A 26692-nucleotide genomic window follows, 5' to 3' on the forward strand; every position below is an offset into this window, starting at 1 on the left:
TATGAATCATGCGCACCCGGCTCGAACCGTTCTCTATAACAACAGCCACAGCGACACAACGCACTTGGCACGGGGTTTGTCACGAATAGGCCTTACCATTCGTATGAGGCGTATCACTAGCGTTCTGACACGTTACTGTAAGAGTTTCTCTCATGTCTGACCCTTCGGTGGTTTCCTTTTCCTTTCTTCTTGATACTATGTAAGATAACCTAGTGGAAGAAAGGGGGCGAGCGTGCCGTGCTCTGCCACCTGTCCATCTGTCTACTATGCTCATGAGAGATGAGAGGTGAAGGGTATGTGGGTAAATCGTATGATACAAGTTGTAATGTTTTCAAATATGTGAGGAGTGAGGGAATACATTTTATGATTGGGTTGCTTCCAAGCCGTTTCGTCGAGTCGTCGTATTGCCGCCTGAACGCCTATCTGATGGCCCAATCCCGCAAATGCATTACTGTAAAGTCTATGGGAAATATGCAAGTCGACGAAGGGGCTATGAGGAGTGTACCCGTCACTCCATTCTCCGTACCGTCTCCTATTCGTCCTTGTCGTCCTTGTCGTCCTTGTCGCTCTCGGATTTAGCGTCGTGCTCCTTTTTCCATTCGCAGATCTTGCATCGATTCGCCTGCTCCCTGTCTAGGTTGGGGAAGACGAGCTCGAAAATCTCGCCGTACCAGCTGGCTGGACGGCCCTCGATGCCCTCCTTGATGTTCTGCACGATAATGTTAGCCTAGACCGTCGCATCGGAATGTTATTTCAGGTTAGTAGCACCCACCTCTGGAAGTTCTAGCCAGTCGGATATATTGTCGTCTGGGAAGATGATCATCTTGCAACCAGCCCGCCTCGCCGCGACCGTCTTCTCCCGCAGGCCCCCTATCCTGAGGACCTTTCCAGTCAACGTAAGCTCCCCGGTCATAGCGATCGTGGGGTCGACAGGCGTCTCCAATGCCAATGATAAGAGCGATGTCGCCATGGTCACGCCGGCCGATGGCCCATCCTTTTGCACTGCACCTTCGGGCACGTGTAAGTGAATCTTAGCCTTGTCATAGAAGTGGTTATCCGGAAATTCCTTGGCCATATACGCCTTAGCGAAAGAATAAGCAATTGTGGAGGACTCTTTCATCACGGTCTTTAGGTTACCCGTGATTTCCAACCCTGCACGACTACTAGGTCTTAATGCAGACTGGAGAATGGATTCTATGTACATCGCGGAACCGCCTAGCTGGGTCCATGCAAGACCCATCGCAACACCAGGTGGCGTTACATCATATAGACGATCAGAGGTGAATATCGGAGGACCGACGTAATCCTTGAGGTTATCCTTGTTGATCTCGACGTGAACCGTGTCAGGTACTTTTAAGGGTACGCGAGGCTTCTCTGTAGTCTCTTTCTCAGAGGCTTCGGGAGAAGTAGGATCGTGGTTCTCTTTCTCCTTTTCTTTTTCTGATTCTTCTAGAGCGGCTTTTCCATCTTCTGTCAAAGCCGCTGACTCAGGAAGAACATCCTCCCCGAGTTCTTGAACGATCTTCAGGGCCGACTTTCGGTAGACCTTCTCGATCTGTTTCTTTAAGTTCCGAACACCCGACTCGCGGCAGTATGACTTAATCAACTCGTCGATGGCAGTATCTGTCAGAGAAACGTCTGCACCCTTCAGCCCGGCTAGTTCCTTGGCTGCAGGTGCTAGGTATCGGTCCGCAATTGCTCTCTTCTCGTCCGAAACGTACCCTGAGAGTCTGATGACTTCCATGCGGTCTAGTAGAGGTCTCGGAATAGTGTCGGTCATATTTGCTGTGCAGACAAACAAGACTTTGGAAAGATCGACGGGAACATCCATGTAGTGGTCTAGGAAAGAATTATTCTGTTCTGGGTCGAGTAGTTCTAGTAGGGCCGACGAAGGATCGCCTTGGTAACCCCGGCCGATCTTGTCAATTTCATCAATTAATATCAGAGGATTTTCAGTTTGACACTTCTTTAAAGCTTGAATGACTCGTCCAGGTAGTGCACCGACATAGGTCCGTCGATGACCTTTAATTTCAGCCACATCTGTAAGACCTCCCACGCTGAATCTGTAGTATTGTCGGTTCAGAGCTCTGGCAATTGACTTGCCTATGCTGGTCTTGCCAACGCCAGGAGGTCCCACGAAACATAAGATCTTACCCTCGACAGTACCTCGGAGTTTACCAACTGCGATGAACTCTAGGATACGATCCTTGACGTCTTTCAAGCCGTAATGATCCTCATCCAGTACTTTCATCGCATTCTGAATTCCAAAATTTTCTGCGCTCCGTTGTCCCCAGGGGATCTGTGTCAACCAGTCCAGATAGTTCCTCGTTACGTTAAATTCGGAGGCGGCGGGTTCGAGATGAGCGAGCTTGTTAATTTCGTCGTCAAACACTTTCCGAACGCCTTCGGGCATGGCTAGCTTGTCGGCCTTCTCCTTGAACTTCTCTACCAGTTTATCCTTACCATCGGACTCGATACCTAGTTCACGGCGAATTCCTTTCATCTGTTCCATCAGCCAGTATTCCCGTTGCCGCTTCGTAATCTTCTGTTCTACATCCTTAGTGATCTTTGATTGAAGCTGGGCATTCATCAGTTCTTTCTTCAGTACGACTAAAGCCTTTTGCATTCGTTCCTCGACGTCGAGGCTAGCAAGCACCTCTTGTAGTTCCGCGGGCTCCCCAGCAGATACCGCCGCGGCAAAATCAGCTAGCTTTGCCGGCTCTGCCATAACATTTCCTGTCGATTGACTCATAGAGAAAGTCGATATTTGATCTCTAAATAAGCTGTTCATTGAAGCGACTTCCTTGAAAACATTTACGATTTCATTTGTCACCGCTCGAATGACAGGGCTTTTTGGATCAAACGGCTCTTCGGATAGGTTCTCCACGTTTACAAGGCTGACCGGATACTTTCGTAGGAATGATGTTGGTTCGTATTTCTCCGTCGCAGAATCAGACTTCGGGGCGACAGCACTCTCCTCGAAGCTAGCGACTACGTCGCCCTTCTTTTCTTGCTGTGGTTCTTCTTCTGTTTTAGGTGGTATTGGTTCAGGCGTAGGTTCAGTCTCAGGACCAGCCTTCTTAGGTTCACCAGTACTGGGGGGTATGAGAGTAGATAGCTTTATTCGGCGATGGGGGTATAGGATAGCTGTGAGGCTGTTTTGTTCTCCGTGTACCGGAAAGGCGCTCGTGACCTGCGCAAAAACACCAGTATCGTAGACATCAGCCGGGTCCCTAATTACATCCTCGTCGGCATTCTCATCTTTAAATAAGAATGCGCCAACGTAAGGTTGACCTCGCTTAATCATTTCCATGATTGCAGCAGAGACATTCGGATCCTTAATCGTGATCGCCTTATAGAAACCTGGGAATAGGGGTCGCTTCGCTATTGGTATGGCCATAACTTGGGGATATACGTCGGGTACGACGGGTTTCTGTAGAGCTTTGTCGGCTCCAGACCTTCGACCTCTTCGACCTCCGTCTCCAGGCGCATCACTACCAGACCCAGACGATGCGCCCCCCGCCGCGCCGCTTGCCTTGCCATCCTGCGATTCACTTTGACCACCCTGGTTCTTACCAGACGGCGGAGAGTCTGCATTGGAGCTTTTGGCTTCGCTCACTTCATCTTTGGATTCCTCCGTCTTCTTCTCCGAATTCGCCTTCGCCTCTTCTTCCGACAACGGCTCTACGGACCCATCGAAAAAGCCGCTGTCTTTTTTATCTTTCCTAGCAATGGACGAGGTGGAAAAGTTTGACCTCAGTAAGGCGTTATGTCTCGAGGCTATCGTCTGTCTTGAGTATGCGATCGTGGATTCGGTCGAGTTACTAGTATTATTTATTGAGTAATGACGTGATGCTAAAGAGGGTCGGAGCCTCGATGCAAAACTCGGGGGGGCCCTCACGACGAGCTGCCGTGCTAGACGTTGTCGACACAGCATGGTCGAGAAGGCTATAAGAGAAAATTTGGTCGAGGCGACGGTGATATAGCCGGGAGAAGACCGGAGCTTTAGTACAATGCAAGTTTGCACTTGCAGAAAGTTTCCCACCAATCTGTGATTAAGAAGGAAGAAAAAAAAAGAAGTGATGACTAAAATACAGATATTATGGCTAATAGGCCTTAGGGAAAGAATTCCTAAGAGTGGCCGTTGCCTCGACTGAAAATCTAGACGATAACTTCGATTATCGCCTTAGTCTTAGTAATTGGAGTAGAGCTCGAGCGTATTTTGTCCAAATACATCATCGCTTGCTAAGCTGCCCTCTCGCTCTAACCACGGCTGCGGGACAGCGGAGGTAACCATTGCCCGGATAGGTTAAACCGTTATCTGTGGCCACTAGAAGATACTATGGATACCGTATCTTATGTAAGTTACGGGGTTCGACTGAAGATAAACCACTCGGATCTTAACTTTGCTCAGTTCGAAACGTATAAAGATGATTAAAAGTAAAATTTAATAAATACCTATTTAACCATAACTGCACTTATTAATATAAGATGCAATTCGTACCCCTATATAATTTCGATAACATAAATATTTTGTTGATATAGTTACGTTCAATAAAGCAAGGAGTACTATGTGAGCTACGAGCTTAACAGCAAAACCCAGATCACCATTGACTCGTACCGAGAACTTTGCCTATAATACCTTTGGAATAGTGTCATCTAATATTATCAACTTGATCATATAATAATAAAACGACACTATAAGAGTATACACCTAATTGAGCAAAAATACACATTCACCAATATCCGCAACTCCTAAGGCTAATCACATCTACGCCAGTATCCTACCCCTGGACGCCAATGATAGACCAATGCTGCCATGGAAACAGAAATTCACCAACGCCGTTATGATACCCCCAAACGCCCAAAATGATATTGGCAATGTGAGGACGTAGGTAATGTGATGAAGTCATGGCCAGTCCTTTCCTAGCGGAGGCTTCATATACAAAACCGACAATGAAGGAGCACCATCCCATTACGCCCGCACTATTAGATGGCGTTGCAACACTATTCTCCATCCTTAACGAATGTGTTTCCCTGGCGCAGCATCTCCAATGCAACAGCCCTATCCCTCTCACCAACCACGGCCATCGCCTCATCTATAGCGCTCTGGAGCTCGTCAAGTTTCTCCTTTGCGCTGCGTTTTTCCGTCGCCTGCTCTGGGGTTTCGGTCTGGCCGTGACATAGCCAGCATTTTCGCTCTGCCTCCGGGGCGTCGCGACCGGATCTGCATTTCCACCAGCCGCCGTGCTCCCGCCGGTGGGCGAAGGGCCATTTCTTGTTAGGTTCGTGCCATTTCTTGTCCCAGCGAGACTTCCCCGATGCTTCGTCGTCGCCGTTATGTCTGATTTTTGTCTCTAGCGTGGAGATACGATTCATTAGATCGTTCCATCTAGCTTCGCGGTTTCTTCCTTTTAGGGGCATTTTGAAATGCTCGAACCATTCTGGAATATGGAGGTTGCGTCTTGGACTCGTGGAAGGCCCAAAGGAGAACGGCGCGCCTGGTGTAGATTCTTGTGGGGGAGGCGATAGCGTTTGAAGAGTGCCTGGTAGATCTGGAGATGCATACTGTCTGGGAGGATGAATAACTTCAAGACCAGCATCTACAGCCTGGTCGAAAGGAAGTCTGACCAAATTTTGTGGCGGGCCGACGATGTATAAGTGCTTCTCTTTGGGTACGCCATAATTATTGAATGATGATCCATCTGATCCCAACAAGCGCTTAGCTGCTGTCAGCGGCAATCTTCGTTGACGCTGTAGAGTTTCTGCAGCTTGACGGCGGGCGGATACTTGAGCCTCGATAGTCTCGGTATCTACAAGTGCAGCATAGGTCTCCTGGATTTCGTGAACAACTGCTTGTCTTTTCTCGGCGTTAGTTAGCGTCCTATCGGCCAATATCTCGTCTTCGATATTCTCGTCATGTTGTTCCATACTGCTAAGCGAGTCTAGTTCCTTGTTCTTCTGCTTTACCCACCTTCGAAAAGTTATGGATTGTGTAAGATACTTGTTTGTAAGTCTTTCAACATCCGGTGATTTTTCCTCGGATAATGTTGTAGAGTTTGTCAGGTCGAACCTTGGAACAACTTCTGGCGGGAATGATCTCCATTCGGCGGCGCGTAGGCCAAAATAGTTGGGATGATGCAGTAGTGGAGGGGCATTGTGGCAAGTAGGAGACCCGCCGCTAGGACTATTGTTTGAGTCTATAGTAGTTTCTGTTTTTGCGCTATTCGGTTTATCGTCCTTGACGTTTATAGTGTCCAAGCCTTCTTTTACCTGCCTGCTCGTAGTTCGAGGCAGGCGCATCGGTTCAGCCCATAATGTCGTTGGGTGTCTTGATGGTGGAGGAGCACGTAAAGGATTTATAAATCCCATTGCCATGAGAAAAGAGTTTAGAGTATACTGTGGTCGGTGTTGGGCTCGACGCCTAATGGCACTATTGTCCTTTTTTTCCATAGTGGTGGTGCGCTTGAGGTTATTTTTAGGACCAGAACAAGAGGCGTATACCAAGTACGGGAGAAGGAGAATAGCATCTTGAATAAATTATTTATATATAACATAGAGCATGTCAAGAGCTCCATAGCAAACTTCACCACTTCACCCAAGCAAGTCACTTTAGGTCTGGTACACGCCACAAACCGTGGGCGTGAATCAGCAGGGTGGTCATTGAACAGATGCATGTTGTCTGGTAAGTATTAATTCATATTGATCCAATGCCTATGACTATTGAGAGACTTGCTTGAAGGAGACATGATGACTGGCGCATTGTTAAATGCTGTTTGAGTTGGGATGGTTGTAGTTGAAGTGATATATAGGAGATAGGTGGTAATTACGGGTTCAGGCTGATAGAGGTCCAACAGACACTTGTTCCCGAACACGTACTGTCCTTTCTTTATCCCGCCCTGAAATCTCACGCTTCTCCCTTCGTTTTCGATCGGCGTCAAGGGCAGCAAAGCGACCTCGGGCGCCGTGGCGTACTTTAGTTATCATATCTGCAGCCTTGCCTTTTGTGATATCGGCTGCTGTTAGTTTATTATCCTTTTCACGTAGCTTGTTTAGGAATTCCAGTTGGCCATCTGTAGGTGGACCGGTACGCCAGCGCTGGCTTCTCGAGATAAGAATATGGGGATACTTTTCAGATGCGTATTTGTCACACCCGTGGACGGCATCGGTGAAGGTAGATGCGTCGAGTAACCGCCGAGGTGAAGCAAATCGAGACTTCGATACACCTTTGGGAAGAGCTCGGACTTCCCAGGCTGCAAATTCGTCTTTTCCTTCTGGTGTTTTCCCCTTTTCTAATCGGATATAGGTTCCACCCGGGCCGCATAGCACCCACTTGTCCGTTTTAACTTGTACCCATGAATTCGGACTGATTGCCCGAATATGCCTCTCGCCGGATGTATCTGCGATTAAGTCGAAGACCGAATCATACCTTATAAAATTAATACTGCGAGAAATTTTAATGTCATCAGGTTCCCTGCTGCCTTTCAAGCGTTGCATATCGTTCACGGTTGCTTTCTCTACTAACTCAGACGGGTCGAGGCCGAATAAAGTGGGTGTCGTCACTATGCCGATGGACAGACTCGAGACCATGTCGATGATATGGCAATCGGTCTTGTCTGGGTGAAGACGCATGCCTCTTCCTATCATCTGCACCAATAGATTACGGGAGCGAGTCGGTCGCGCGAGAATAACGCAGTCAATATTGGGAATATCGGTTCCTTCAGTAAAGACGCCGCAGTTGATAAGCACCGGGAATTCTCGACGTCGAAAAGCATCAAGGATTTTGCCTCTTTCGACTTTTGGAGTATCTCCCGTCACGAACCTAGCATCAACACCAAATCGGCGGAATGTTTCGGTCAATCCATCGATATGTGAAAGATCCACGCAGAAAACCAAGGTAGACTTCCTCCCTGCAGCCTTTTCAAGCCAGCTGCGAACAGTAATTTCGTTCACTTGTTTTGTATTTACCACCTTAGACAATTCGCGAGTTTGAAAGTCCCCGCTGTTGCCGGTTTTGATCTGTGAGACATCGGCAGTCGACTCGACCGTAGTAAAAACGACGTCTGACAACCATTTATCCCCTATCATATCGACATAGTCTTTATGATAGACTATCTCATCGATTGCAGCGCCTAGCCGAAGGCCATCGGTTCGAGAAAGAGTCGCAGATACGCCGACAAGTGCTGGCGACTCGTCTCTCTTTTTATCAAGGCCAAAGTGCTCCAGGATCCTCAAGTACCCAGGCGCAACTATATGGTGTGCTTCGTCGACAAGTACGAGCTTAAACCGTTTAGGATCGTATTTGTCGATGCGATCACCAGAGTTGATACTCTGTATACTAGCGATGGTAATATCTGCAGTTCCCGAGGCACGTATGTTGCCCATTTCTATTTCCACCGTTTTGTGCGGATAAGCAGAGGTGCAGTGGCGAGCTGCTTGTTCGACAAGTTCTCGCCTGTGAGCCAGGATCAGTGTCTGGCTGGCTTCATTTGAGTCGTTCTTGATCCGGTCAATCAACTGAGTGAATATAACGGTTTTCCCAGAGCCGGTAGCCAACGATATTCCTAACCGCTTATGGCCATTTTTGAGTGAATCCAAGACAGATTGGATACATTCTTCTTGATAATCACGAAGGCGAATGGCTTGGAACGGGTTAAGAGCATTATGGGTGCTGGGAGGGTTAGGAATCTCAGTTGCACGGGCTGTTAGGGACGTAGAAAAATTGTATCGATAGCATCCCGTTAGCGAAAACCGCTGCACGGGTCTCATTGAGAATAGCCATCTCGTGGTCAGAGGTAGCATGGCATATCTGCACAACGACGGTTGCGATAAATGTTTGAGGCAAGATTTCGAGGCAAGATTTCGAGGCTTTAAGTCTTTAAGTCTTAAGTTCCTAAGTTGCCTTGGACCCATTTAAATTTTTAGGTGGAACTGCATATGGATTTAAGCATATAGGTTAGGTACTTTCCTAGGTTAGAACACCTAGCGGCAACATGATAGCATGCGCATATCAAATAACATGGAAGTTATCGAAGCTTAGTATCTTAACAAACAACCTTGGAACTTCACACTATCTAACTACCTACCTATCCAATCTTTCTTTACATCTATATATCAACGCAGAAGCTCAACAGCATCTCAAATTAAACCTAACAGGGCCAAGATAATAAGGAGATATCTTAAACCTATTGTGATGCATGTCTATTATTCTCAAGCAAGCCTCATAGTTTATGAAAAATACGAGTGATCTTTCCACTTACTTCTCAAAAAGAAAATACGGATAGTTGCATATATACATCCCATGCATCTCTCTCCCCCTATTAGAGATCTTAAAGGTCGACTTACAACAACTACATGGCCTTGGTTGAACTTGTAGTTCGCAACTACGACCTACCAACCCACATATGGATCCAGATGACGACTCCGAGTACGGCCCCGCCAGCAGTGAATCCGGTCAGCCCCCCCAGCCTCTGTCCCTGCCCTCGCCTCGGCCCGGGGAGAGTATCCGCAAGCGCCGTCTCAAGACGGTAGAACCATCCCCTACAGTATCGCTGCCTAAGCGACAAAAGGGAGTCTTCAACTTCCAGTATATCAACATTCTTAACGAAGAAATTCGCGATGCCGCGGCGGGAATCATCAGAGACGAACCCCTGGGCCTAGCACCGGCCAAGATCGGCATCGTGTCGTGGACTCCTTCCGAGAAGCACGTCTTCTTCTCGGCTCTGGCGCGGTTAGGGCGCGACGATATTGCTGGTATCGCGGCAAGGATCGGCACTAAGAGCCCGCTCGAAGTCCAGCAGTATTTGGTGCTGCTTAATGAGGCAGAGCGTGCTCGACGGGAGAATGACGGTAAGAGACAGCGGGCGTTACGCCCTGTCGATGTACCTGCCGCGGCAGAACTTAGTACCGAGTTGTGTGCGGCCTTGGAGCAAGCAGCGGATGGCATCGCACTACGATGTGAGAGGCATGAGACGGCACTGGAGCAGAAGCGCTGGCAGGGTCGGTGGCTGGTTACGGCGCAATTAGCACGGCTACTTGAGCGCCAGCAGCGTAGCAACCGCAGTAACAACAACCGCAATACCGCGATGGCAGAGACAAATGACCTCCCCCCGTTTGCAGAGCTTTTCGTCCTGCGTAACTGGCTACGGCTCTCAGAGCGCGTCTTCATGAACTCGTCCGTGGTCCCGGACGGTAACTGGCGCGGCGTATCAGAGGAGCCACCTTCGATCCGAGCCACGGCGCTCGCCGACTTTCACTCGTTAGCGTTAAGCGTTACACGGCGTCTCGTGAGCGCAACACTCTACGTAGCGAGCTCCCGGGTGCGCGCGAAACGTGCCGGGGACCGCCGCAACCGCACGGGGGGCCTCGTTAAGATCAAAGACGTGCAGGCCGCCGTAGCATCAGTCGGGATGACCGAGAACAGCCGCAAATTCTGGGCACGAGCGGCACGCAGGCTACGGCTTGACGTGTACGATGACGAGCAGGACGATGAAAGCGAAGACGTATTAGGGATGACAGACCAGGAGCATTTATCTGGTAACGGGGAAGACGACGACGAAGATCTCAATACCGAAGCTGAAGACATATCTGAAAGCGACACAAGCGAACGGGAGGAAGAAGAACCCACCGCCCCCTCCGAAATAGATGATAATAAAACAGACACCTCATCCACCTCCGAGCCCCCCCCAATGCCCTACGACAAAGTCGAAGCCGCCCTAGGCTTCCCCCCCATCTCCCACCCAACGCAAGAATTCCCCGCCGACCTCCCCGAAATATCCTCTACTTCCTCCGAGCTCTCATTCTCAGACTCAGCCCCCGACTCCGATTCCGATTCCGATTCCGATATACCCATGAAAGACCCCCCGTCCCCGTCCCCGTCCCCGTCCCCCTCATCAGAAGAAGAAGACTCCCCCGCCCTAGCCCAAGACCTCCACGAAGCCCTGACCTACACGGCAGCTTACGACCGCACCACAGCCACGCGCTCGCGCGACGCGCTGCGCGCCCGCATCCGCGTGGAGCACGAACTGTGGGCGGATGCGGAGCGCGCTGACGCGCAGGCCGCGGGTAGGGAGGAGGCGCGGCTGTGGAGGGTGGTGGTGCATGATGGGAGGGGCAGGGTGGAGGTAGACGAAGAGGACGAGCACGAGCACGGCGAGGGTAGAGATGAGAAAGGGGAAGGGAGGCCGGAGATGCGAAGGCGATCGGGGTTGGTGGATCTGGGTGCAAATTGGAGGGATCATGTCGAGTATTATAGCGAGTGGGAGGTTGCGGGAGGGAAGAGAATGGTTGCGGGGGGTTCGAATGCTAAGGACTAAAAAGCCGGTTTGGATGTGACGGGAGCGGTATGGCATAGTAGTCTATTTGCCTACGTATAGGGGTGTCTTAAGCGTTGTGTGAATACCTTGATAGGGGATATTAGAGGATTGCTAGAGGTAGTCAAGCTCTTATAAAGAAATATACACATGCAATACTTATAGACTATGCTTGCATCATCTAGGAATTCATTACTATGTGTATCTTTCTCTTTTCCATTTCCCAGAGACGGGTCCCATTTATGAGTAGCAGTTCGTAGTACTCGTAGTATACACGGGGGTCTTTACCGTCACTATGCAAGTGCAAGACACTATACCCTCCTCCTTCTCCCATTCTCTTACTTTTCCCCCAGGAATGTTCTTTTTCATTCAGAGGGTAGGAGAACTTTACTTCAGAGGGAAAAAGAAAAGACAACCAAGTAAAAGCAAAGAGCGAGAAACCCTATTCCATTGACGCCCACAGGAGCCGGCGGCTCGCAATAGTCAGATCGAAGTCCCTTTAGGATGCCTAAATTCGCCACGATTAAAAATTCAACAACCTTCTCTTGCGCAGCTTAGCACAGAGTTAATCCCTCCCAATCGGAAAAATATATTAGGCTTCGTAGCTCTTGATATTACCGTCGCTACCCAGTGGTTGGACAGCACTTAGCGGAGGAGCCGAGGTGAATGTGAGACCGCTACCGTCGGACTTAACGTCACCGTTCATGCTAGCCGACTTAAGGCCTGCTTGCGTTTCCCGTACCCGCTTCTTGAAGGCCAGTCGATCAAGGAAGAGTTGTTGCCTTCCCCGTTCTAATTCGCGTCGCTCTGCCTGTAGAATACCCTCCATCTCGTCGAAATATTTCAGCTTCAGCTCCATTTTTTGTAGGGTGACGTTTACTGCGGCAGAGAGGAGTCTCGTCATCTCTCGCTCCTCGTGCGAAGCTAGGCCGCCTGCACGCGCACCCATGGCAGCAAGCGGTATGCTAGCCAAGTCAGACGCAGCAGTACCGGCATGCTCTTCGTGACCGTCTACTTCCATCGAGTCACCCTCCTTCCCCTTACCTTTTCCGTTAACCTTAGCCGCGCCATTGCCCTCAATCTTATTCCGTAGACCCTCTTGGAGTTGTTCCACAGATTTCTTCGCTGCCGCGGCCGTTGTCTTAGGATCTGCGAGGCTAGCAAGGAACCCGATAACAGACATGACTGGGTTATCAGCCTGACTAAAAGGAAGGTGTCCGCCATGCTTTCCGAGCATAGCAAGACCGGTGGGAGCATGAATAGGGGCTTCCGTCTCGAGATACTTGTCCTCAATATCTAACTGGAGGAATTGTAAAACACATTCCTCCCGAGTTCGCGTGCCTACGTGCGCTGCAATCTCAGCCCAATCGTCATCATACTTTTCCAAGGCCTCAAGAAGTCGAAGCACCTCGGCGTCTGTCCATGGAGCATCGCGATCGAGAACGGATGAATAAGTTTTGTTCTCTATTTGGACGAATTGGGTATTAGATTGATTTCCAGGTATCCGACCCTCCACGAAACAGCTGGAGCACAGGTCGCACATCGCCTTATTAGTGGAATTGGCCTCCGGCAGATGATAGTAGAGCCGAGTGCAATCGATGCCGCAGTTATAGCAGTGTACCTTAGCGATAGGCTTGCTCAGGTTGTCATCAGCTAACGGTGATGTTGCACCGTTGGTTGTGGCCTCGCCATTAGTCTTGTTCTCGGACTTGTTAAGTTTTGCCCCTTTCGCGTTAGCCTCGTAGATGTTGCGACCAATCTCAAGGTTTCGCTCGCCTGCAGCAGTGGCAGCAGTATTGACCTTTTGGTCAGTATCCTGGTTCTTTTTGCCTTCGAGTACGATCGGATCGGCCGATGGTTGCCAGGGTTGGAGCCCACGAGGGGTATCACAGATAACTTGGAAATGACCCGTGAAGGGCGGGCCGACTTGAGACGGGCGTTGATCCGCATCAACCTGTAACTTGTTAGAAAGTTGATACTATTATATAATAGACAGTTAGGCAGTACTTGATAGTTAATCAATCCCCACTGCTCCAGAAACGCGTGGACGCGCATGATGGCACAAACGTCGCCAGCCAAGTTTCTTCTACACGCAGTCACGGTCAAGTACTCAACGGGGTTCAACCGGTAGGTGTTGATCATAAAATCGCGGTAATCCTTGTATACGGCGGGGGTCTTGCTTCGATTTCGACTATTGAAAAATTCGGGGAGAGCTTTACGTTCGATGCTGTGGATCGCGTTCATATCGAACCAGGTGCTATAGCTGGGTAGAACAATTGCGTGGGTTTGGGAGATAAGATGTTCGCGCGCAGCATTCTCGATGCTCTCCTTTGACTTCACTTCCTGAGCGCTACCATCACCGGCAGCGGCTACATCCTCGACGTCCTTGTCTTGGGGACGTCCGTCCCGGGGCTCGGCCTGAGCGTCACCCATCTCTTCATCATCCTTAGCTAGGGTAGTTTCAGCAGGCGGTGCAGGAGGGGCATCAAGTGGGTTGTCTGAAGTACCAGCAGGAGCAGGAGTAGTGCTATCTTGCTTGATGACGGGGTCTGCGGAGGGGATTTCGGACATCTGCACATCTGATCCGCGCATTAGCATCGACATACATTGAGACATACATTAAGGCTAGAGCCGTTATCTTAACCTACCTTCCGAGCTTTGAGGCGCACCCGACATATTAGACTGAAGGGACGGCTGCGCTAGGATCGGGTTACTGCCCGGAGTTGCTGCATTGGCTGGCGAGCCGTAGTTGGCGTGTTCGCCTTCCATCTTGAAGGAAAATATTCTGAAGGAAAATGCAAATTTCCAACTAACAACGCTCGAAGGAGGGAAGGGGGGGGAAGACGTTGGTATGTGATTATATCAATTTCGAAAGGAAAAAAGAAACTGACGCGACGTATCGCAACAGTCTCAATTCTAGCTGCGACGATATATTAATGAGTGGAAAGAATTTGATTGAAGAGTGCGCTTTGACCGATTAGATTACTAGGACGTTGATGGATATTAATTCATTGGATGCGTCCTATGCGATGAGCTGGGTCGACCGCGTGTTTGGAGAAATAATTTGGCGCGACTAAAGGGAACCAACTGGCAAAGCTGGGAAAGCAGTGAATTTGACTGGCAGAGGGCTGGGCACCTGCAGTGTGATAGGTACTTGGTCCAAGCGTCGACATAGGTAGAGATTATCTAACCTAAGGTACATACAGGTATCTATTAGGATGCCATATATCTCACGTGACTCATCTTATTAATATTTAATGTTACATATGTTGTGCTGAATGCACCACCACCAACTGCAACCCCGATTTATACATATCTACAATAGATACACGATACATGCATAGGCTTCCGCTATCGGGTCCAAATACATGCATTCTTCTTACCTCGGTGGAAGCCGTGAACAACCGAATTCATGACGAGGTTCTTAGACGCTTAGACGAACTGCAGTAGGCTGGTTTCTGCAAGAAACTTGCCAAACTTGACAAACTTGAGCCGCAAAACACAATGCTTTTCTCTACAGCGAGCCGAACAGTTCTTCGAAGCGTCGGCAGCGTGCCGCGCTCTACTTCTGTGCTTTCGAGTCCTTTCAACGCCAACAGCCCCTCGGCCCTTCGAAGATTATTATCGTCATTGGCCGTCTTAGAGCAGCGCGATGGGAAGCTCAACCACGGTTCCTTGAGCGCAATTACAGCCGCTAAGAAGCTTGGGGGTTCGATACATGGATTCGTCGCCGGAAGCAACATTAAGCCCGTAGCAGAGGAGGCGGCCAAAGTAGAAGGCGTCGAAAAAGTAATCGCGGTAGACAGCGCTGCTTACGACAAGGTAGGCGGGGACGGATCTATTATTTAATTGAGCTACAGGGCTAGAAGTTAACGTTCGTTGAATTACAGGGCCTTCCGGAGAACTTTGCGCCGCTATTAGTTGAGAATATCAAGAAGGGCGGTTACACTCATATCATCGCAGGACACACTGCTTTTGGGAAGAGCTTATTACCGCGGGTCGCCGCGCTTCTCGACTCCCAACAAATATCAGACATAACTGCTATTGAAAACGAGAACACCTTCGTACGCCCGATCTACGCCGGCAACGCCATTGCGACCGTTGAGTCCTCCGATCCAATTAAAGTTATTACTATTCGTGGCACGGCCTTCCCCGCCGCCGAAGCACAGGGAGGTTCCGCAACTATAGAAGATGGCGTTGACCCTAATGTGGAAATTTCTGTGGAGTGGGTTTCTGAAGATCTAGCCAAATCAGACAGGCCGGACCTAGCGACCGCTGGTAGAGTTGTCTCCGGAGGTAGAGGTCTAAAATCGAAGGAAGACTTCGATAAGATTATGTTACCGCTTGCAGACTCGTTAGGTGCCGCAGTTGGCGCCTCTCGTGCTGCGGTAGATAGCGGGTACGCCGACAACAGCCTTCAGGTTGGCCAAACGGGTAAGGTGGTTGCTCCTCAATTATACCTTGCCGTTGGGATTTCCGGTGCCATCCAGCATCTGGCAGGTATGAAGGACAGCAAGGTGATTGCAGCTATTAACAAAGATGCCGAGGCGCCGATATTCCAAGTAGCCGACGTGGGCTTGGTTGGGGATTTATTCGACAAGGTCCCCGAGTTAACAGAGAAGCTGAAGAGTTCGTAAGTGGATATATATAAGTATATAAATACAATATTTACAACCGCCCGCATGGGTATTTCTCTAGGTTAGGTTAGTCTAGCTTCCAGCTGCAGATATCATCTCCGCTATGCTCGTGAACTTCTCTCGTTCTTTTCCTAGTAGCAGACCCCGCTCCCTTTCCGCCTTGTCTATCTTCCGCCAGTCGTCCCACTGGATAACCCTGCATTTGCCATGCTCTACCCCTGCCCGTAAGGCTTCCCAACCAGAGCTGCTTTCTCCTTTAAGGAATAGGGCATCAGAATTCCAATCGGAAGCGATTGCATCAGCAGTAGAAAATGCGTCCTCCATAGTCGACGCAATGACGCCTGTTGGGCCTCTCTTTACCCAGCCAGCGCAATAAACCCCAGGCAAATGCAATGGGTGCTGAGTGCTACCTTCGTCACCTCTCACTCGCAATACCCGTCCCATTCCATCATTGTCGATAATCCCCATCCTATCATTAAATGAGATGCCCGCCTCGTCAAATCCAGGAAGAGCAACAGATTTATAGCCAATGGACCGGAACGCTATAGACGAAGGTATTGTTACTTTCTCGCCAGTACCAACGACACTCGAGGACGAGTCAAAAGGCGCCGCTAGTGACGTTCGTTCGAACACCGTACTTTCGATATTTCCGTCGGGTCGACCGAGGAATTCAGTTGGAGATAAGCAAAAGTCCAGAGACCACGACTTAGCAGCCTCCTCCAACCGAGCCGTTGAGCCTTTAATCATTATTTCCATAAGTCTTCGCCGAGCTCGGGGTAGCTTCGAAATCTCATCTGGGATGAGCGACATATCGATGTCGTGAAAAGCAACCCCGTGAAGTTTCATCAGTTCTCGAATTTCCTTGATGGTAAAAGCAGCCTGAGGGGAATAATCAGTACTCAATTAGAGTCTTCTTCGATGTTTTTAAACGCACCTGCATTGGTCCCCTTCTTCCCACAATGTGAACTCGCTCGATGCGGCTCTTTAACAGGGTTTCGATGGCCGCCTCTGTTATATCCGACTTTCGTAACCTATCTACGTTCTCCAAGAGCATCCTGGCGACGTCAAGGGCAACATTTCCTTGACCGACAATAACAGCCTCGTCTCCTTTAGTGAGATCCGGTGCAAGGTCCGCGTATTCTGGTAGACCATTATACCAGCCTACAAACTCACGGGCCGAGTAGATGCCCTGCAGCTCAGATTCACCGGGGATTCCGAGACGCTTGTCTTTAGATGCACCGTAAGCAAATACAACAGCATCGTAATGATGCATCATAGAGGCCAACGGAATTGTACAGCCGCTGAAATGGCCGCCTGCATTACCAATGGAGACATTCCCAATAAACGTAAAGTCGGGAGAGCTTGCAACTTCTTGGAATTTTTCTTGACAGTTCTATATTCATAAATTGTCAAATACTGTTTATTACATTGATATACATAATGCATTTATTAATTCATACCTTGACTTCAGGATGATCTGGCGCAACGCCGAATCTCACTAGACCATATGGCACAGGCAACGCTTCGAACATGTCAACCTTGGTTTTCGGTACCTTGGACATGACCCGGTATGCCGTATAGAAGCCGGCCGGCCCGGAGCCAACTACGGCCATTCGGAGGGGCCTATCATGTCGACTTGCAGTCGAATAATGTGATAGTCTAGTGGCAAGGGACGCAGGGTTTCTTCGCCGACAGGTTGCGCAGAGCCATGAATTTACTAGAGGCCTCATGGTTTATAATATTAATAAAATATAATATTTGTTATCACATCTCTAAGATTATGAAGTATTGTACTAAATAAAATAGTCTCTGCGATCGAGAATTCGCAAAATGACGTCGAATTGAAATTTTGAATTAGGTAGGTAGGTACCTATTGTACCTATCTGCTCGGTGCTCCGAGGTCCGACATCGCCGTCCGCGGCCGTTTGCCGATTGACAAGTTGACGGACTTGAGCACCAACTTTTAGTCTTAGTCTTATACATAACATCACATAAATTTATATAAGTGTTTAGTTGATAATCGAAGAGTTGGCTACCTCCTAGCTACCTAGGTAATCAAACTATTATGGTTCAAAATGCGTAACGTAGTAAGTAATATGTATTACCCGACGCGAAGCCGCATCGTAATTTAAGAAAATAGTAACTGGGTCCCAATGGAATTTATGTATTCTACCGCCCGTTGCTGTGGAAACGGCAACATCCCGGTTTCCCAACCCGCGATACACAACTCCATCATTTCGTTATGTATGTATGTACCTGCATATGTTGTATTTGTATTGTATACATACACACATCCCACCATCTTTCTTCCCCACATCATAGCGCTCCCGCCTTTTTCGCAATCATAAGACCACACATTCCAGTTAAACCCGTCGATCCAATCCTGCCCTCTCGCCTATCAATGAATGTCTCTCAGCCTCGCCAGCTAGAGTAAGACGTTCGCAGATATGGGCGCTCAACAACCCTACTTGTACGATGCCGAAAGGCGCGACTCTCGATCCCCCGAGAAACCATTCGATCCCAAGGCCATCACGAGAGCAAGCTGGCAACCGAAACCTAAGAAAAAGAAGCAGAAAGGCCCATTCATAGCCTTCAGCCGACATCCTGAGTAAGTCGCAATCAACTAGACGATCAATGTCTGGCATGCATGAGTATTATGGCTAATCTATCCAAGTGCGCATGTCGTGCCGACTGGGCGTACCTCAATGTTCCAGCCTATGAGCAGCACTACGAAGTGGTGGATCAAGTTCATGAGATATGTTCAGTTATTCCTTCGCATTCTGGAGATGATTGGAGGCGGTTGTTTACTCGTCCTCATGATACTGATCTCCAATGTTGATTCTCTCACTTCGTGGGTTATGAGAATTACAGTACGTCTTACATGTCTTAGTCGCTTATATTAGGATTCCTCACTTATCTGGAATATCTAGCCTGGTGTTGTAGCCATTAGTTGTGTTTACGCCATCTGGCATCTCATAAGACCCGCCGGGTCAAGACCACCTGGTTCGTCAGCAGCTTATCAGATGTTCGCTGCTGTCACGGACTTAGCTGTTATACCGCTATACGCCTTCGGTGTCATCTCCGTCGCTAACCACGGCAAAGACTGGGAACTTATTATCACGGCTTCGTCCGAACTTACCGACTACCTTGTTCAGAGCGAGTACTTCGCGCTCATCTGCGCCGGTAGCCTACACGTCGTTTCGCTCTGCATATCGGTCTGGTTATGCCTAATGTTCCGAAGAATCGCTAACATGCCACCGGACTTCAACCCATTGGAGAGCCATCTCACCTCCCGCGTCAAGCAGCACAAGCGCAATAAGTCGTCTGTCGCAACTAGCTACACCGCGGTCTCGGATGACTCCAATCGTCTTGATTCACCCCTCGAAAGCTACCGCCACTCGGGTGTCCCTCACGAGGACCTCTCGCGACCACCTAGCATTCCGTTCATGCATACACGCACCGGTTCCCGAGACTCTTTCGCTTCGTCGAAGCGCGACTCGCGAAGCGACCTCCCTAGCAGGCAATACCATATCACACCGGGCAACTCTCCCCGCAATAGTGTCGCGGAATTGAAACGCCTGTCCACCCCACGAGTTGCCCAGCGCGCAAGCTATACCGAGGTCCCGCTGCATGAGACCGGCGCAGCATCGCCATCGCCATCGCCATCTCGACCCAGTAGCATCAACAATGCGCCAACCCCCTCTCTCCATCAGCCCACCAACGCCTCGCCAACCCGCATCGCCAAGTTCACCGAAGCATGGTACGCCTCCGAATCTCTTATCAACCGCACGCAAGAGCGGCAGCGCGCCCTCAAATTCGCCGAGCGCTCGCGCAAGTCCCAGCCCCAGCAGTACGAGGCCGTAAACCAACGGTACAACTTCGACGACTCAGACTCAGACTTGGACCGCGAGAACAACGACATGATGCGCCCCGACGACTCTGATCTCGAGGCCGACGATACCCCTAGCAGCCCCATCGACGTCATGGGCCACCTGCGCCCGAACCCGCTGCGCTTGAACCCGACTCCCCAGGGGCAACCGCAGGTCGTGCAAGGCAGAGACGTCGCAAGTAGACAGAAGACGTCGTTCGAGCCGCTCTCGGAAGTCAGCCACAACGCGCGTAGCGTGAGCGGCAGCCAGGATATCGTGGACGAGAAGGCTAGCCCATCGCGAGCCCCGTCATTCTGGCGCCGCAGCTTGATCGTGCCTAAGAGCGGCGGTGCGGGCGGTGCACGCAACAGGGACTCGTCTATCCAGCCCGATGGCGATTTCTACGCTAAGCCATACGGCGAACTGAAGCCCGCCACACCACCCGTTATGCTTGGAGCAGGGGCGGCGAAAACAGGAGGTAATCGCCAGGTCTCTTCTGGTAACGATTACGGCGACCTAGGGAGCGGGAACGCGGGTACGTGGAAAAGAAACGTCAGCGGTAAGATGGCGGAGGAGGGGCTAGGGGGGAATAGGTATTCGCGGTATAGCATTCTTAACGATGATTAAAGGGGCGTGGAATGTTTTGGATTGGACATGCAGGCGAGTTGGTCCGGTGTAGGCTACTGGGAGTTGTTGTGGTCTTTGGAATTTTTGCTGATTTCTCCGGAAAGGGGACGGAGAGGGGATGCGGTGCGATTGATATGTGATGACTTCACGGATGTAATACTAAGGTAAACGAAACAGGAACAGGATCTGGATCTGGATCTGGATTTAGGCAGGTCAGGTTAGGGTTCTAGTTTCATGGCAATGATGAGAACGGGTTAAGATACATAGTACCTGTGATGAATAGGAGATACGATACTCTAGGAGGCAACAGTGCTCGTGAATAGTGAGTGCAACGAGATGTGATATTTTGACTCTTCTACGTATTGTAGAACTGCTGCTATATAGGAGGTAGCTTTGATACTAACAGACGAATAATCACCGTCGAGAGAATCCATCAATTCAATCTAATACCATGCCATCTAGCCTATCTTTCCCACGTTAAATCCTAAGATCTGGCTGGTAGTGCAAATAAATAAATAGCGATTATACATTCCCAAGCAAACACTTGCACTATATTGACAAGGGTATATCCATAAAATCTAGCAAGCAGACCAGACCTCATTGCCATACGCCCCCTAACAATGCAGCATAACATGCAAAGTACCAAAACCCAAACACTCGAACAGCGATACATAAGGTACATACTACAGCTCATTCTTCTCCTTAACATACGCACCCCAGTCCGTCCTCGGCGTCCTCCCGCCGCCAAACCCGTCTCCCTCCCTCCACGCCATCTCGGTCCACGCGCCGAGGCCGCACAGATGTCGCATCGTCGGGCGGCCGTGGGGGCAGTTCCACGGCTTATCCAGCTCGCCCATGTGGCGGACTAGCTTCTCCATCTGCTTGAGGGTGAGGGACTTGCCGATCATGACGCTGCTGCGGCAGGCGCGCATGGCGAACATCTTGCGGACCTTGGAGGGACGCGGGATGGAATTTGCTGATGCCGACTGGTGATCCGTCAGGATCGAGATCAGCTCCTCGAGGTCGGCGAGCGAGAACGTCGTCTCCCGGCTAAGCGGCAGGCTGAGAAGTTGGCAGCGGGATCCTACCGGCTGATCGCCGCTCTCGTCCATGGCTACGATGAAGCCGTTCGCCTCTAGAGCTTCGAGGTTCTCTCTAATTACTTCTTCCTCAAGAGCTGTGAGCTCTAATGCCTTGGGTTGGACCAGCCTTTGAGACTGCACAACAGTATTGGCCTGAAGTCGCTCGAAGTTGTACTTTTCGTCTGTCGCGTGCTGGTCAATGATGAAAAGTTCGTCGTCTCTATCGCGCCTTTCTTCGGTGTCCTCGGGATCTACCTTAGCCGCACGAACCGCTATAATGAAGCCTAGATTGAACTGCCCAATAATCTTCATCTTCCCGAAGTCAGCTTTCGAGATCGTCAGAGACAATTTCTCCTCGGCGTCCTCGGCATCAAGTCTTTCCGCGGCAGGCTTAGATCCCGTTGTTGATGAGGTATCCTCGAGATATTCTTGGTGCATTGTTAGAGATCTTCGTATATGTTGCTCGTCTATACGCAGCGTTTGTAGTAAGGATATAGTTGAATCTTTCTTCTTGGCACCGCCCTTCACGAAGCTTTGTGTTCGTTTCTGTGTCTCTTCGGAGACGGCAGATTTTGAATCGTGAGCAGTAACAGTAGTCGTTCCCAACTCAATATCCTCCTGGATGTCTTCAGTCTGCTTGTCTATATGCCCATCACCTGGAGACAGACTTGGAGATGATGGTACGTCGTCTTGTAGATGATCATCTACACTGTCAGGCCCAGAGGATTGGTTATCGGATTCGTGACTTTGCTCTTCAACGCTCTCCGTGGCCACTTTGCTCTGAGTTAGTTCCTCGTCTTGATTGTCCTGCTCATCGTCATTGTCTTCGACAAATAGCTGTTCGCTGGAGCCATCAGAACCATCCGAAAGATCCGCTTCTTCGGGGGTGGTCTTAAGATGCAAGGGTTCGGCTTGCTTCGATTGCGAATAGGCCGCAAACATCTGCGTCAAACGTCCGTTAAATGAAGGCATCGAGACTGCCTCTTTTGAAGCTCGTTGTCTCGTCGAAGGCTCGCGTGTCCTATTGTCTCCGGTCCGTTGCTTTTTCGAAGGAGAGCCAATGATGCTAGTAACAGTATGGTTACCTACCGTAATCGTAGCCACTTCTGGCGCTGATCGCTTCGTAGCTGCAGATGAGCTAACTCTGTTCATCTTGATGTCCGATACACGAGATGAGGTAGATACGGCTGGTATAGGTGGTTCAATTACCTCCCGAGTGTTTGATGCCTGACTACTGTCAAGTCTACTTGCCTTAATCTTGCTTAACTCATCCAAACGCGCACGGAAATCTGTTTCCTCGCTGGGCTCTTCTTCTGAGAGTGTCGGAGGTGGCGCTGGACTGCCGGTACTGCACTCAGAGTCATTAACGCCGTCTTCCGTATAAGCCTTCGCAAATTTAGAAAATATATGTCCTTCCGACTTTGACTCTTCTGGTCCGTCATCTTCCAAGGCCTTAGTCGCGGTTGAAGGAGTATCAGCACGGAATTCTGATTTTCGTTCGATCCATCGACTCATTGGATTGAGATCCTGACCATCAGGAGTTGGTGGTTTCGTCGAGATTGAGATTTTCGGTGCTGACTCGCTCGTAGACTTGTCATCCTCAATTTCGTCCTGATGTTCTGTATCCTCTGTACCCATAGACATTGAAATTTCCCGGGACTCGTTATCAACTGGAATGGAACGTTTTGACCCAACTTCAGAGAGGGGGGTATTTTGTCTGCTTATCGAGGGCTTTTTGAAAGGTGTCTGTTTTGAAACTGATAATTGGGATGTCGGCAATGCATAGTCTTGCGATTCAAACAGGGCAGCGAGAGACTCCCTAAGGTTGTCAAGCATCCGATTTTGATCATGCAAAAGAATCGTGCGCTTGTCCGGACTGACATTAACGTCATAGAGATGGGTGTCCAGTTGAATATCAGCGAAAATAAAGGGAGATTGGGAGGCATTGTAGGATTTATACACCTCATTAAATACTTTGGCGAATTGTGGCAGGCCACAAGGGCGGCCGTTCACGAAAAACATCTGCCTATCCGGAGTCTGACGCCCTTCTCCATGGGCGGGACGAGATACATGCCCTTTAATATAGATTTCGTGAACGTTGCTGCTGTCGCCCTGTGCACTCCATTTCTGGCCTGGTGCGCTGGTAAGTTCTAACTCGAGCTTCAGGTCTAGGGGAATAAGGACGGCTAGGGTTTTTGCTCCGAACACATTAACAATATTTTCTCGAGTTGTCTGGTTTCCCTTGGTGGAAAATAATACTATCCGCTTGCCCTTGTTCGGCTGTTGAGACACGGAGAATTTGAGTCCAGTCTGAATGCAGGCATATTGGTTGAGTACACCAATGACTTTGTTCCACTCCCGTTTAATATTCCGCTCCAGTTCGCGGCGACGGACGGGTAGATTGTGGAAAAGCCCCTCAACAGTTACTGTAGTGCCTTTCTGGGCAGCTACGATACTCGTGCCGCAAAGCTTCCCCGATGTTTCGAATTCCAGCTTCGATCCTTTTGGGGCATATGATGCCAGGCATGTTGTCACTGTGAATTTAGATAAGGCGCAAAGGGACGATAAAGCCTCTCCTCGAAAGCCAAAGGTTTGAAGGGAGGAAAGATCTGCATATGTAGATAATTTAGAGGTATAATGCTTTAGTGCTAATGTCTCGTAGTTCTGTTTGGATATGCCTGAGCCATTGTCCTGAACTTCGATGGAATCTAGGCCTTGGTTCTTGAATCGAACCTCTTCCAGGTGGAATGCCTGTTAGTTGATGAACATAGGTAGATATGGCAAATAATAATAATAAAGTACGAACCAATGTTTGTGGCTCCGGCATCCAAACTATTCTCTACTAACTCTTTTACTACAGAGCATAGATCAACGATGACTTGACCGGATTGAATTTGGTGGATCTAAATTACTTAGTATTTATATCATGACGATAATACAAAAGAGGTTGGATGACTACTTACAGTTCGTGCCTCGATAGCTTTGATGGTCGCCATCAGTAAGGAGATGATAGTCGGAAATGCCAATCGTCCAACTATCCACCGCCAACTCTTTACAAGCCGATTGAATAAAAGCAGCCTCGGGGATTATAGGTTAACCTCTTCAGCCTCGTCGCGTCATAAGGTACCTAATCAATTAAATTGAAATGGAGAACGCGTCTAAGTTCCGCGGTAGTGTGGCGCAGCGCATAAAAGTGGCGTCTCAGGAATACTAGGTACCTAGGTAGTTCACAGTTGGTGCGGGAGAACTGTGTAGTTTACTGTGTCTCCGTATGTTAGGTACCTAACCTAGGTAGTTACGACATTTTCAACCGCTCTTCTAGAGCGTCTCTTGAGAATTAAAACTCCGCTGTATTTACCGATATGTAACTATACATGAAATCCATGTCAAAAGGCGAGTTAAGGTTGACGGACTCTAAAGATTTGTAGGTGTGTTTGAAGAAGTTGAAGCAACAGATATGGAAGTCTGAACTTCCAATATCTCTAGCCTCTAGCCTCTAGCCTCTAGCTGCATGCTGCATGCCCGAAGCATTTGTACCTTGGTACCGCCTAAAGTGCATACTAATGTAGAGCAAACTTTCTTATCTTGATTTCTAGGCAGTTTTCAACCTGGAGTCCAACATCATACGAAGCCAATCCCCAAAACAATTCTTGGCATTGAAACTACCTAGCCATTGCAGCATTGGCTTGAGGTATAATAAAGTGATGTCGATATCGGAAAGCTCGGAATACAAACCTCAATATCCTTGCCCTCAACTACATTCGATCGCATTTCCACTCCCTCCAACACAACAGGGAAACAAGCTTGTATGCCGTTTCGAAGACCGCCCTCAGGATCCGACGACACAAGCTACTGGTTTTATTTTAAATACCTAATATATTTAATTAAAAATGTGATTGTTTTCCTTTTCCAATCAAGTTTATTTTCCGTGTGCAAAACTGGTAGGTTGACCGCTCTGTTAGATCGATCATCTGGGAAGGCCTTGGAGCCAGTGAATTCAGAATGTTATCTTGGACGCTTCCGATGTGGAGCGAATATGTTCAGCTATCTGTGGTGTATCTTCACAAAGGATGCACGTTATCTGGACTATTGAAACACAACTGCTTACAGCATCTGAGCATCTTCCCGTGTCCAACACAAACTAGGGAGAGCCCACTTTAGGCGCATGCCTATGTAAGTGAGCTCTCACTTTTGCATAATGTCCACTACTTACAGCAGCTTGTCAATACGAGTTCTGCCGTTGCATTTTGCTGCTCATATCCAATATTCGTGGCGGCCGAAATGGCCACGGGACGTATGGCGTAAGTAACTGATCCTAGATTAAAAAACCCGATAACTAACCCGTATAACCCGCATTTGTATCTTCAATGTTGTTCGGCACCTTGTTCGGCACGGCGCTTGCTAGTATCAATAACGGGGCTGTGGAGAGCCATTAGGTTTTCTATACACATACACACGTGTATTGCCTCAAATTTGGTTCCATCGCCTGTAAAACACGATGTGAGACAGCCAAACGGGACAGGATTCGCCGATCGCCAAGTATACCTATCTTGTACCATGTTTTGTGGTCTCCAGTGTCTTCAGTGACGAGAATGGTATTTCCCCCGCCGATACACCGGACACGCGGTACTTTAATGTGTCGATCAAGACAGAAATAGTATCTATCGTAACATAACACGTCGTAATTTCTATGCACTTAGTAGCTTTCTTTTTACGGCAATACATAAAAATGACAATTCTTACATGCCATAACTACATGTACTAGTTAATACTTTCCTATACGTTCGTACGAGTAAGTGAATTTCCAATGCAGTAACCTACATAGGTACCTTACCTTACCTTCCCTTACTTTAAAAATGCTACACTACCCTCCCGCTACTGCATGCAGCAGAGGCATGATTTACCAAAGCAGTATCGCCAGATCATTATACCCAACCAGGCTTAGCTAAGTCGGCAGCAAAAGCTTGGTAATAAAGTTGCATATAAGCCAGGCTAACGTCATTCTTGGTGATCATTGTTGGACGGAAAACTTGGCCAAGCCAGCAGCGCTTGGCCCGTGTCAACCCTATTAGATTCTTAAATCCGCTAAGATCGACTAGGGTGAAAAAAAGACTCCACACGTTCTGGGCGCTACTCATGTACATAGGTACCTCTACTTATGCAGT

At 49.1% G+C, this 26692-nt stretch overlaps 9 protein-coding genes across 9 annotated transcripts; 3 read left to right on the top strand and 6 right to left on the bottom strand.

Annotated features, from left to right (window-relative positions):
* Positions 1–346: 346 nt before the first annotated feature.
* Positions 347–4232, bottom strand: F4813DRAFT_48712 (ATP-dependent protease La). Its single transcript, XM_049248549.1, has 2 exons — positions 773–4232; positions 347–709 (listed from the first exon to the last, which is right to left on the bottom strand). The coding sequence occupies exons 1-2, from the start codon at positions 3935–3937 to the stop codon at positions 533–535; spliced, it is 3342 nt and encodes a 1113-aa protein (XP_049100392.1). The 5' UTR covers positions 3938–4232; the 3' UTR covers positions 347–532.
* Positions 4233–4440: 208 nt separating this feature from the next.
* On the bottom strand, positions 4441–6616 carry F4813DRAFT_48813 (uncharacterized protein). Its single transcript, XM_049248550.1, has one exon. It carries the CDS (start codon positions 6451–6453, stop codon positions 5008–5010), a length of 1446 nt encoding a protein of 481 aa, XP_049100393.1. The 5' UTR covers positions 6454–6616; the 3' UTR covers positions 4441–5007.
* Positions 6606–8894, bottom strand: F4813DRAFT_48821 (P-loop containing nucleoside triphosphate hydrolase protein). Its single transcript, XM_049248551.1, has 2 exons — positions 6831–8894; positions 6606–6754 (listed from the first exon to the last, which is right to left on the bottom strand). The coding sequence occupies exon 1, from the start codon at positions 8800–8802 to the stop codon at positions 6835–6837; it is 1968 nt and encodes a 655-aa protein (XP_049100394.1). The 5' UTR covers positions 8803–8894; the 3' UTR covers positions 6606–6754; positions 6831–6834.
* Positions 8895–9063: 169 nt separating this feature from the next.
* F4813DRAFT_356786 (uncharacterized protein) lies at positions 9064–11422 on the top strand. The gene has a single exon (XM_049243028.1). The coding sequence runs from the start codon at positions 9405–9407 to the stop codon at positions 11313–11315; it is 1911 nt and encodes a 636-aa protein (XP_049100395.1). The 5' UTR covers positions 9064–9404; the 3' UTR covers positions 11316–11422.
* F4813DRAFT_356787 (SWIRM-domain-containing protein) lies at positions 11423–14391 on the bottom strand. Its single transcript, XM_049243029.1, has 3 exons — positions 13961–14391; positions 13320–13891; positions 11423–13266 (listed from the first exon to the last, which is right to left on the bottom strand). Exons 1-3 carry the CDS (start codon positions 14079–14081, stop codon positions 11905–11907), a joined length of 2055 nt encoding a protein of 684 aa, XP_049100396.1. The 5' UTR covers positions 14082–14391; the 3' UTR covers positions 11423–11904.
* Positions 14392–14607: 216 nt separating this feature from the next.
* On the top strand, positions 14608–15982 carry F4813DRAFT_356790 (electron transfer flavoprotein, alpha subunit). The gene is made up of 2 exons (XM_049243030.1): positions 14608–15134; positions 15203–15982. Exons 1-2 carry the CDS (start codon positions 14817–14819, stop codon positions 15947–15949), a joined length of 1065 nt encoding a protein of 354 aa, XP_049100397.1. The 5' UTR covers positions 14608–14816; the 3' UTR covers positions 15950–15982.
* A 39-nt stretch (positions 15983–16021) lies between these two features.
* On the bottom strand, positions 16022–17562 carry F4813DRAFT_388708 (FAD/NAD(P)-binding domain-containing protein; the record flags this gene model as incomplete). The annotated part of the gene is made up of 3 exons (XM_049246731.1): positions 16022–16828; positions 16884–17342; positions 17410–17562. The coding sequence occupies 3 exons, from the start codon at positions 17560–17562 to the stop codon at positions 16022–16024; spliced, it is 1419 nt and encodes a 472-aa protein (XP_049100398.1).
* Positions 17563–17954: 392 nt separating this feature from the next.
* On the top strand, positions 17955–20784 carry F4813DRAFT_356792 (uncharacterized protein). Its single transcript, XM_049243031.1, has 4 exons — positions 17955–18036; positions 18090–18557; positions 18624–18819; positions 18880–20784. Exons 2-4 carry the CDS (start codon positions 18397–18399, stop codon positions 20443–20445), a joined length of 1923 nt encoding a protein of 640 aa, XP_049100399.1. The 5' UTR covers positions 17955–18036; positions 18090–18396; the 3' UTR covers positions 20446–20784.
* Positions 20785–25057, bottom strand: F4813DRAFT_356795 (DNA mismatch repair protein MutL). The gene is made up of 3 exons (XM_049243032.1): positions 24491–25057; positions 24334–24430; positions 20785–24262 (listed from the first exon to the last, which is right to left on the bottom strand). Exons 1-3 carry the CDS (start codon positions 24521–24523, stop codon positions 21129–21131), a joined length of 3264 nt encoding a protein of 1087 aa, XP_049100400.1. The 5' UTR covers positions 24524–25057; the 3' UTR covers positions 20785–21128.
* Between the last annotated feature and the right edge of the window lie 1635 nt (positions 25058–26692).

Source organism: Daldinia decipiens (assembly GCF_022478715.1).
Source record: "Daldinia decipiens strain CBS 113046 unplaced genomic scaffold F4813scaffold_13, whole genome shotgun sequence".
NCBI lineage: Eukaryota > Fungi > Ascomycota > Sordariomycetes > Xylariales > Hypoxylaceae > Daldinia > Daldinia decipiens.

Excerpts from the sequence above, each read along its gene's own strand:
- F4813DRAFT_48712 (XM_049248549.1), bottom strand. The coding sequence starts at position 3,937 with ATGCTGTGTCGACAACGTCTAGCACGGCAGCTCGTCGTGAGGGCCCCC. Across the intron at positions 710-772 it reads ACTGGCTAGAACTTCCAGAG|AACATCAAGGAGGGCATCGA; the intron begins GTGGGTGCTACT and ends ATTATCGTGCAG.
- F4813DRAFT_48813 (XM_049248550.1), bottom strand. The coding sequence starts at position 6,453 with ATGGAAAAAAAGGACAATAGTGCCATTAGGCGTCGAGCCCAACACCGA.
- F4813DRAFT_48821 (XM_049248551.1), bottom strand. The coding sequence starts at position 8,802 with ATGCTACCTCTGACCACGAGATGGCTATTCTCAATGAGACCCGTGCAG.
- F4813DRAFT_356786 (XM_049243028.1), top strand. The coding sequence starts at position 9,405 with ATGGATCCAGATGACGACTCCGAGTACGGCCCCGCCAGCAGTGAATCC.
- F4813DRAFT_356787 (XM_049243029.1), bottom strand. The coding sequence starts at position 14,081 with ATGGAAGGCGAACACGCCAACTACGGCTCGCCAGCCAATGCAGCAACT. Across the intron at positions 13,892-13,960 it reads TGCGCCTCAAAGCTCGGAAG|ATGTGCAGATGTCCGAAATC; the intron begins GTAGGTTAAGAT and ends TGCGCGGATCAG. Across the intron at positions 13,267-13,319 it reads GGGGATTGATTAACTATCAA|GTTGATGCGGATCAACGCCC; the intron begins GTACTGCCTAAC and ends AACAAGTTACAG.
- F4813DRAFT_356790 (XM_049243030.1), top strand. The coding sequence starts at position 14,817 with ATGCTTTTCTCTACAGCGAGCCGAACAGTTCTTCGAAGCGTCGGCAGC. Across the intron at positions 15,135-15,202 it reads ACAGCGCTGCTTACGACAAG|GGCCTTCCGGAGAACTTTGC; the intron begins GTAGGCGGGGAC and ends GTTGAATTACAG.
- F4813DRAFT_356792 (XM_049243031.1), top strand. The coding sequence starts at position 18,397 with ATGGGCGCTCAACAACCCTACTTGTACGATGCCGAAAGGCGCGACTCT. Across the intron at positions 18,558-18,623 it reads GCCTTCAGCCGACATCCTGA|TGCGCATGTCGTGCCGACTG; the intron begins GTAAGTCGCAAT and ends AATCTATCCAAG. Across the intron at positions 18,820-18,879 it reads CGTGGGTTATGAGAATTACA|CCTGGTGTTGTAGCCATTAG; the intron begins GTACGTCTTACA and ends TGGAATATCTAG.
- F4813DRAFT_356795 (XM_049243032.1), bottom strand. The coding sequence starts at position 24,523 with ATGGCGACCATCAAAGCTATCGAGGCACGAACT. Across the intron at positions 24,431-24,490 it reads AAGCTATCGAGGCACGAACT|ATCCACCAAATTCAATCCGG; the intron begins GTAAGTAGTCAT and ends TAAGTAATTTAG. Across the intron at positions 24,263-24,333 it reads TGCCGGAGCCACAAACATTG|AGGTTCGATTCAAGAACCAA; the intron begins GTTCGTACTTTA and ends TCCACCTGGAAG.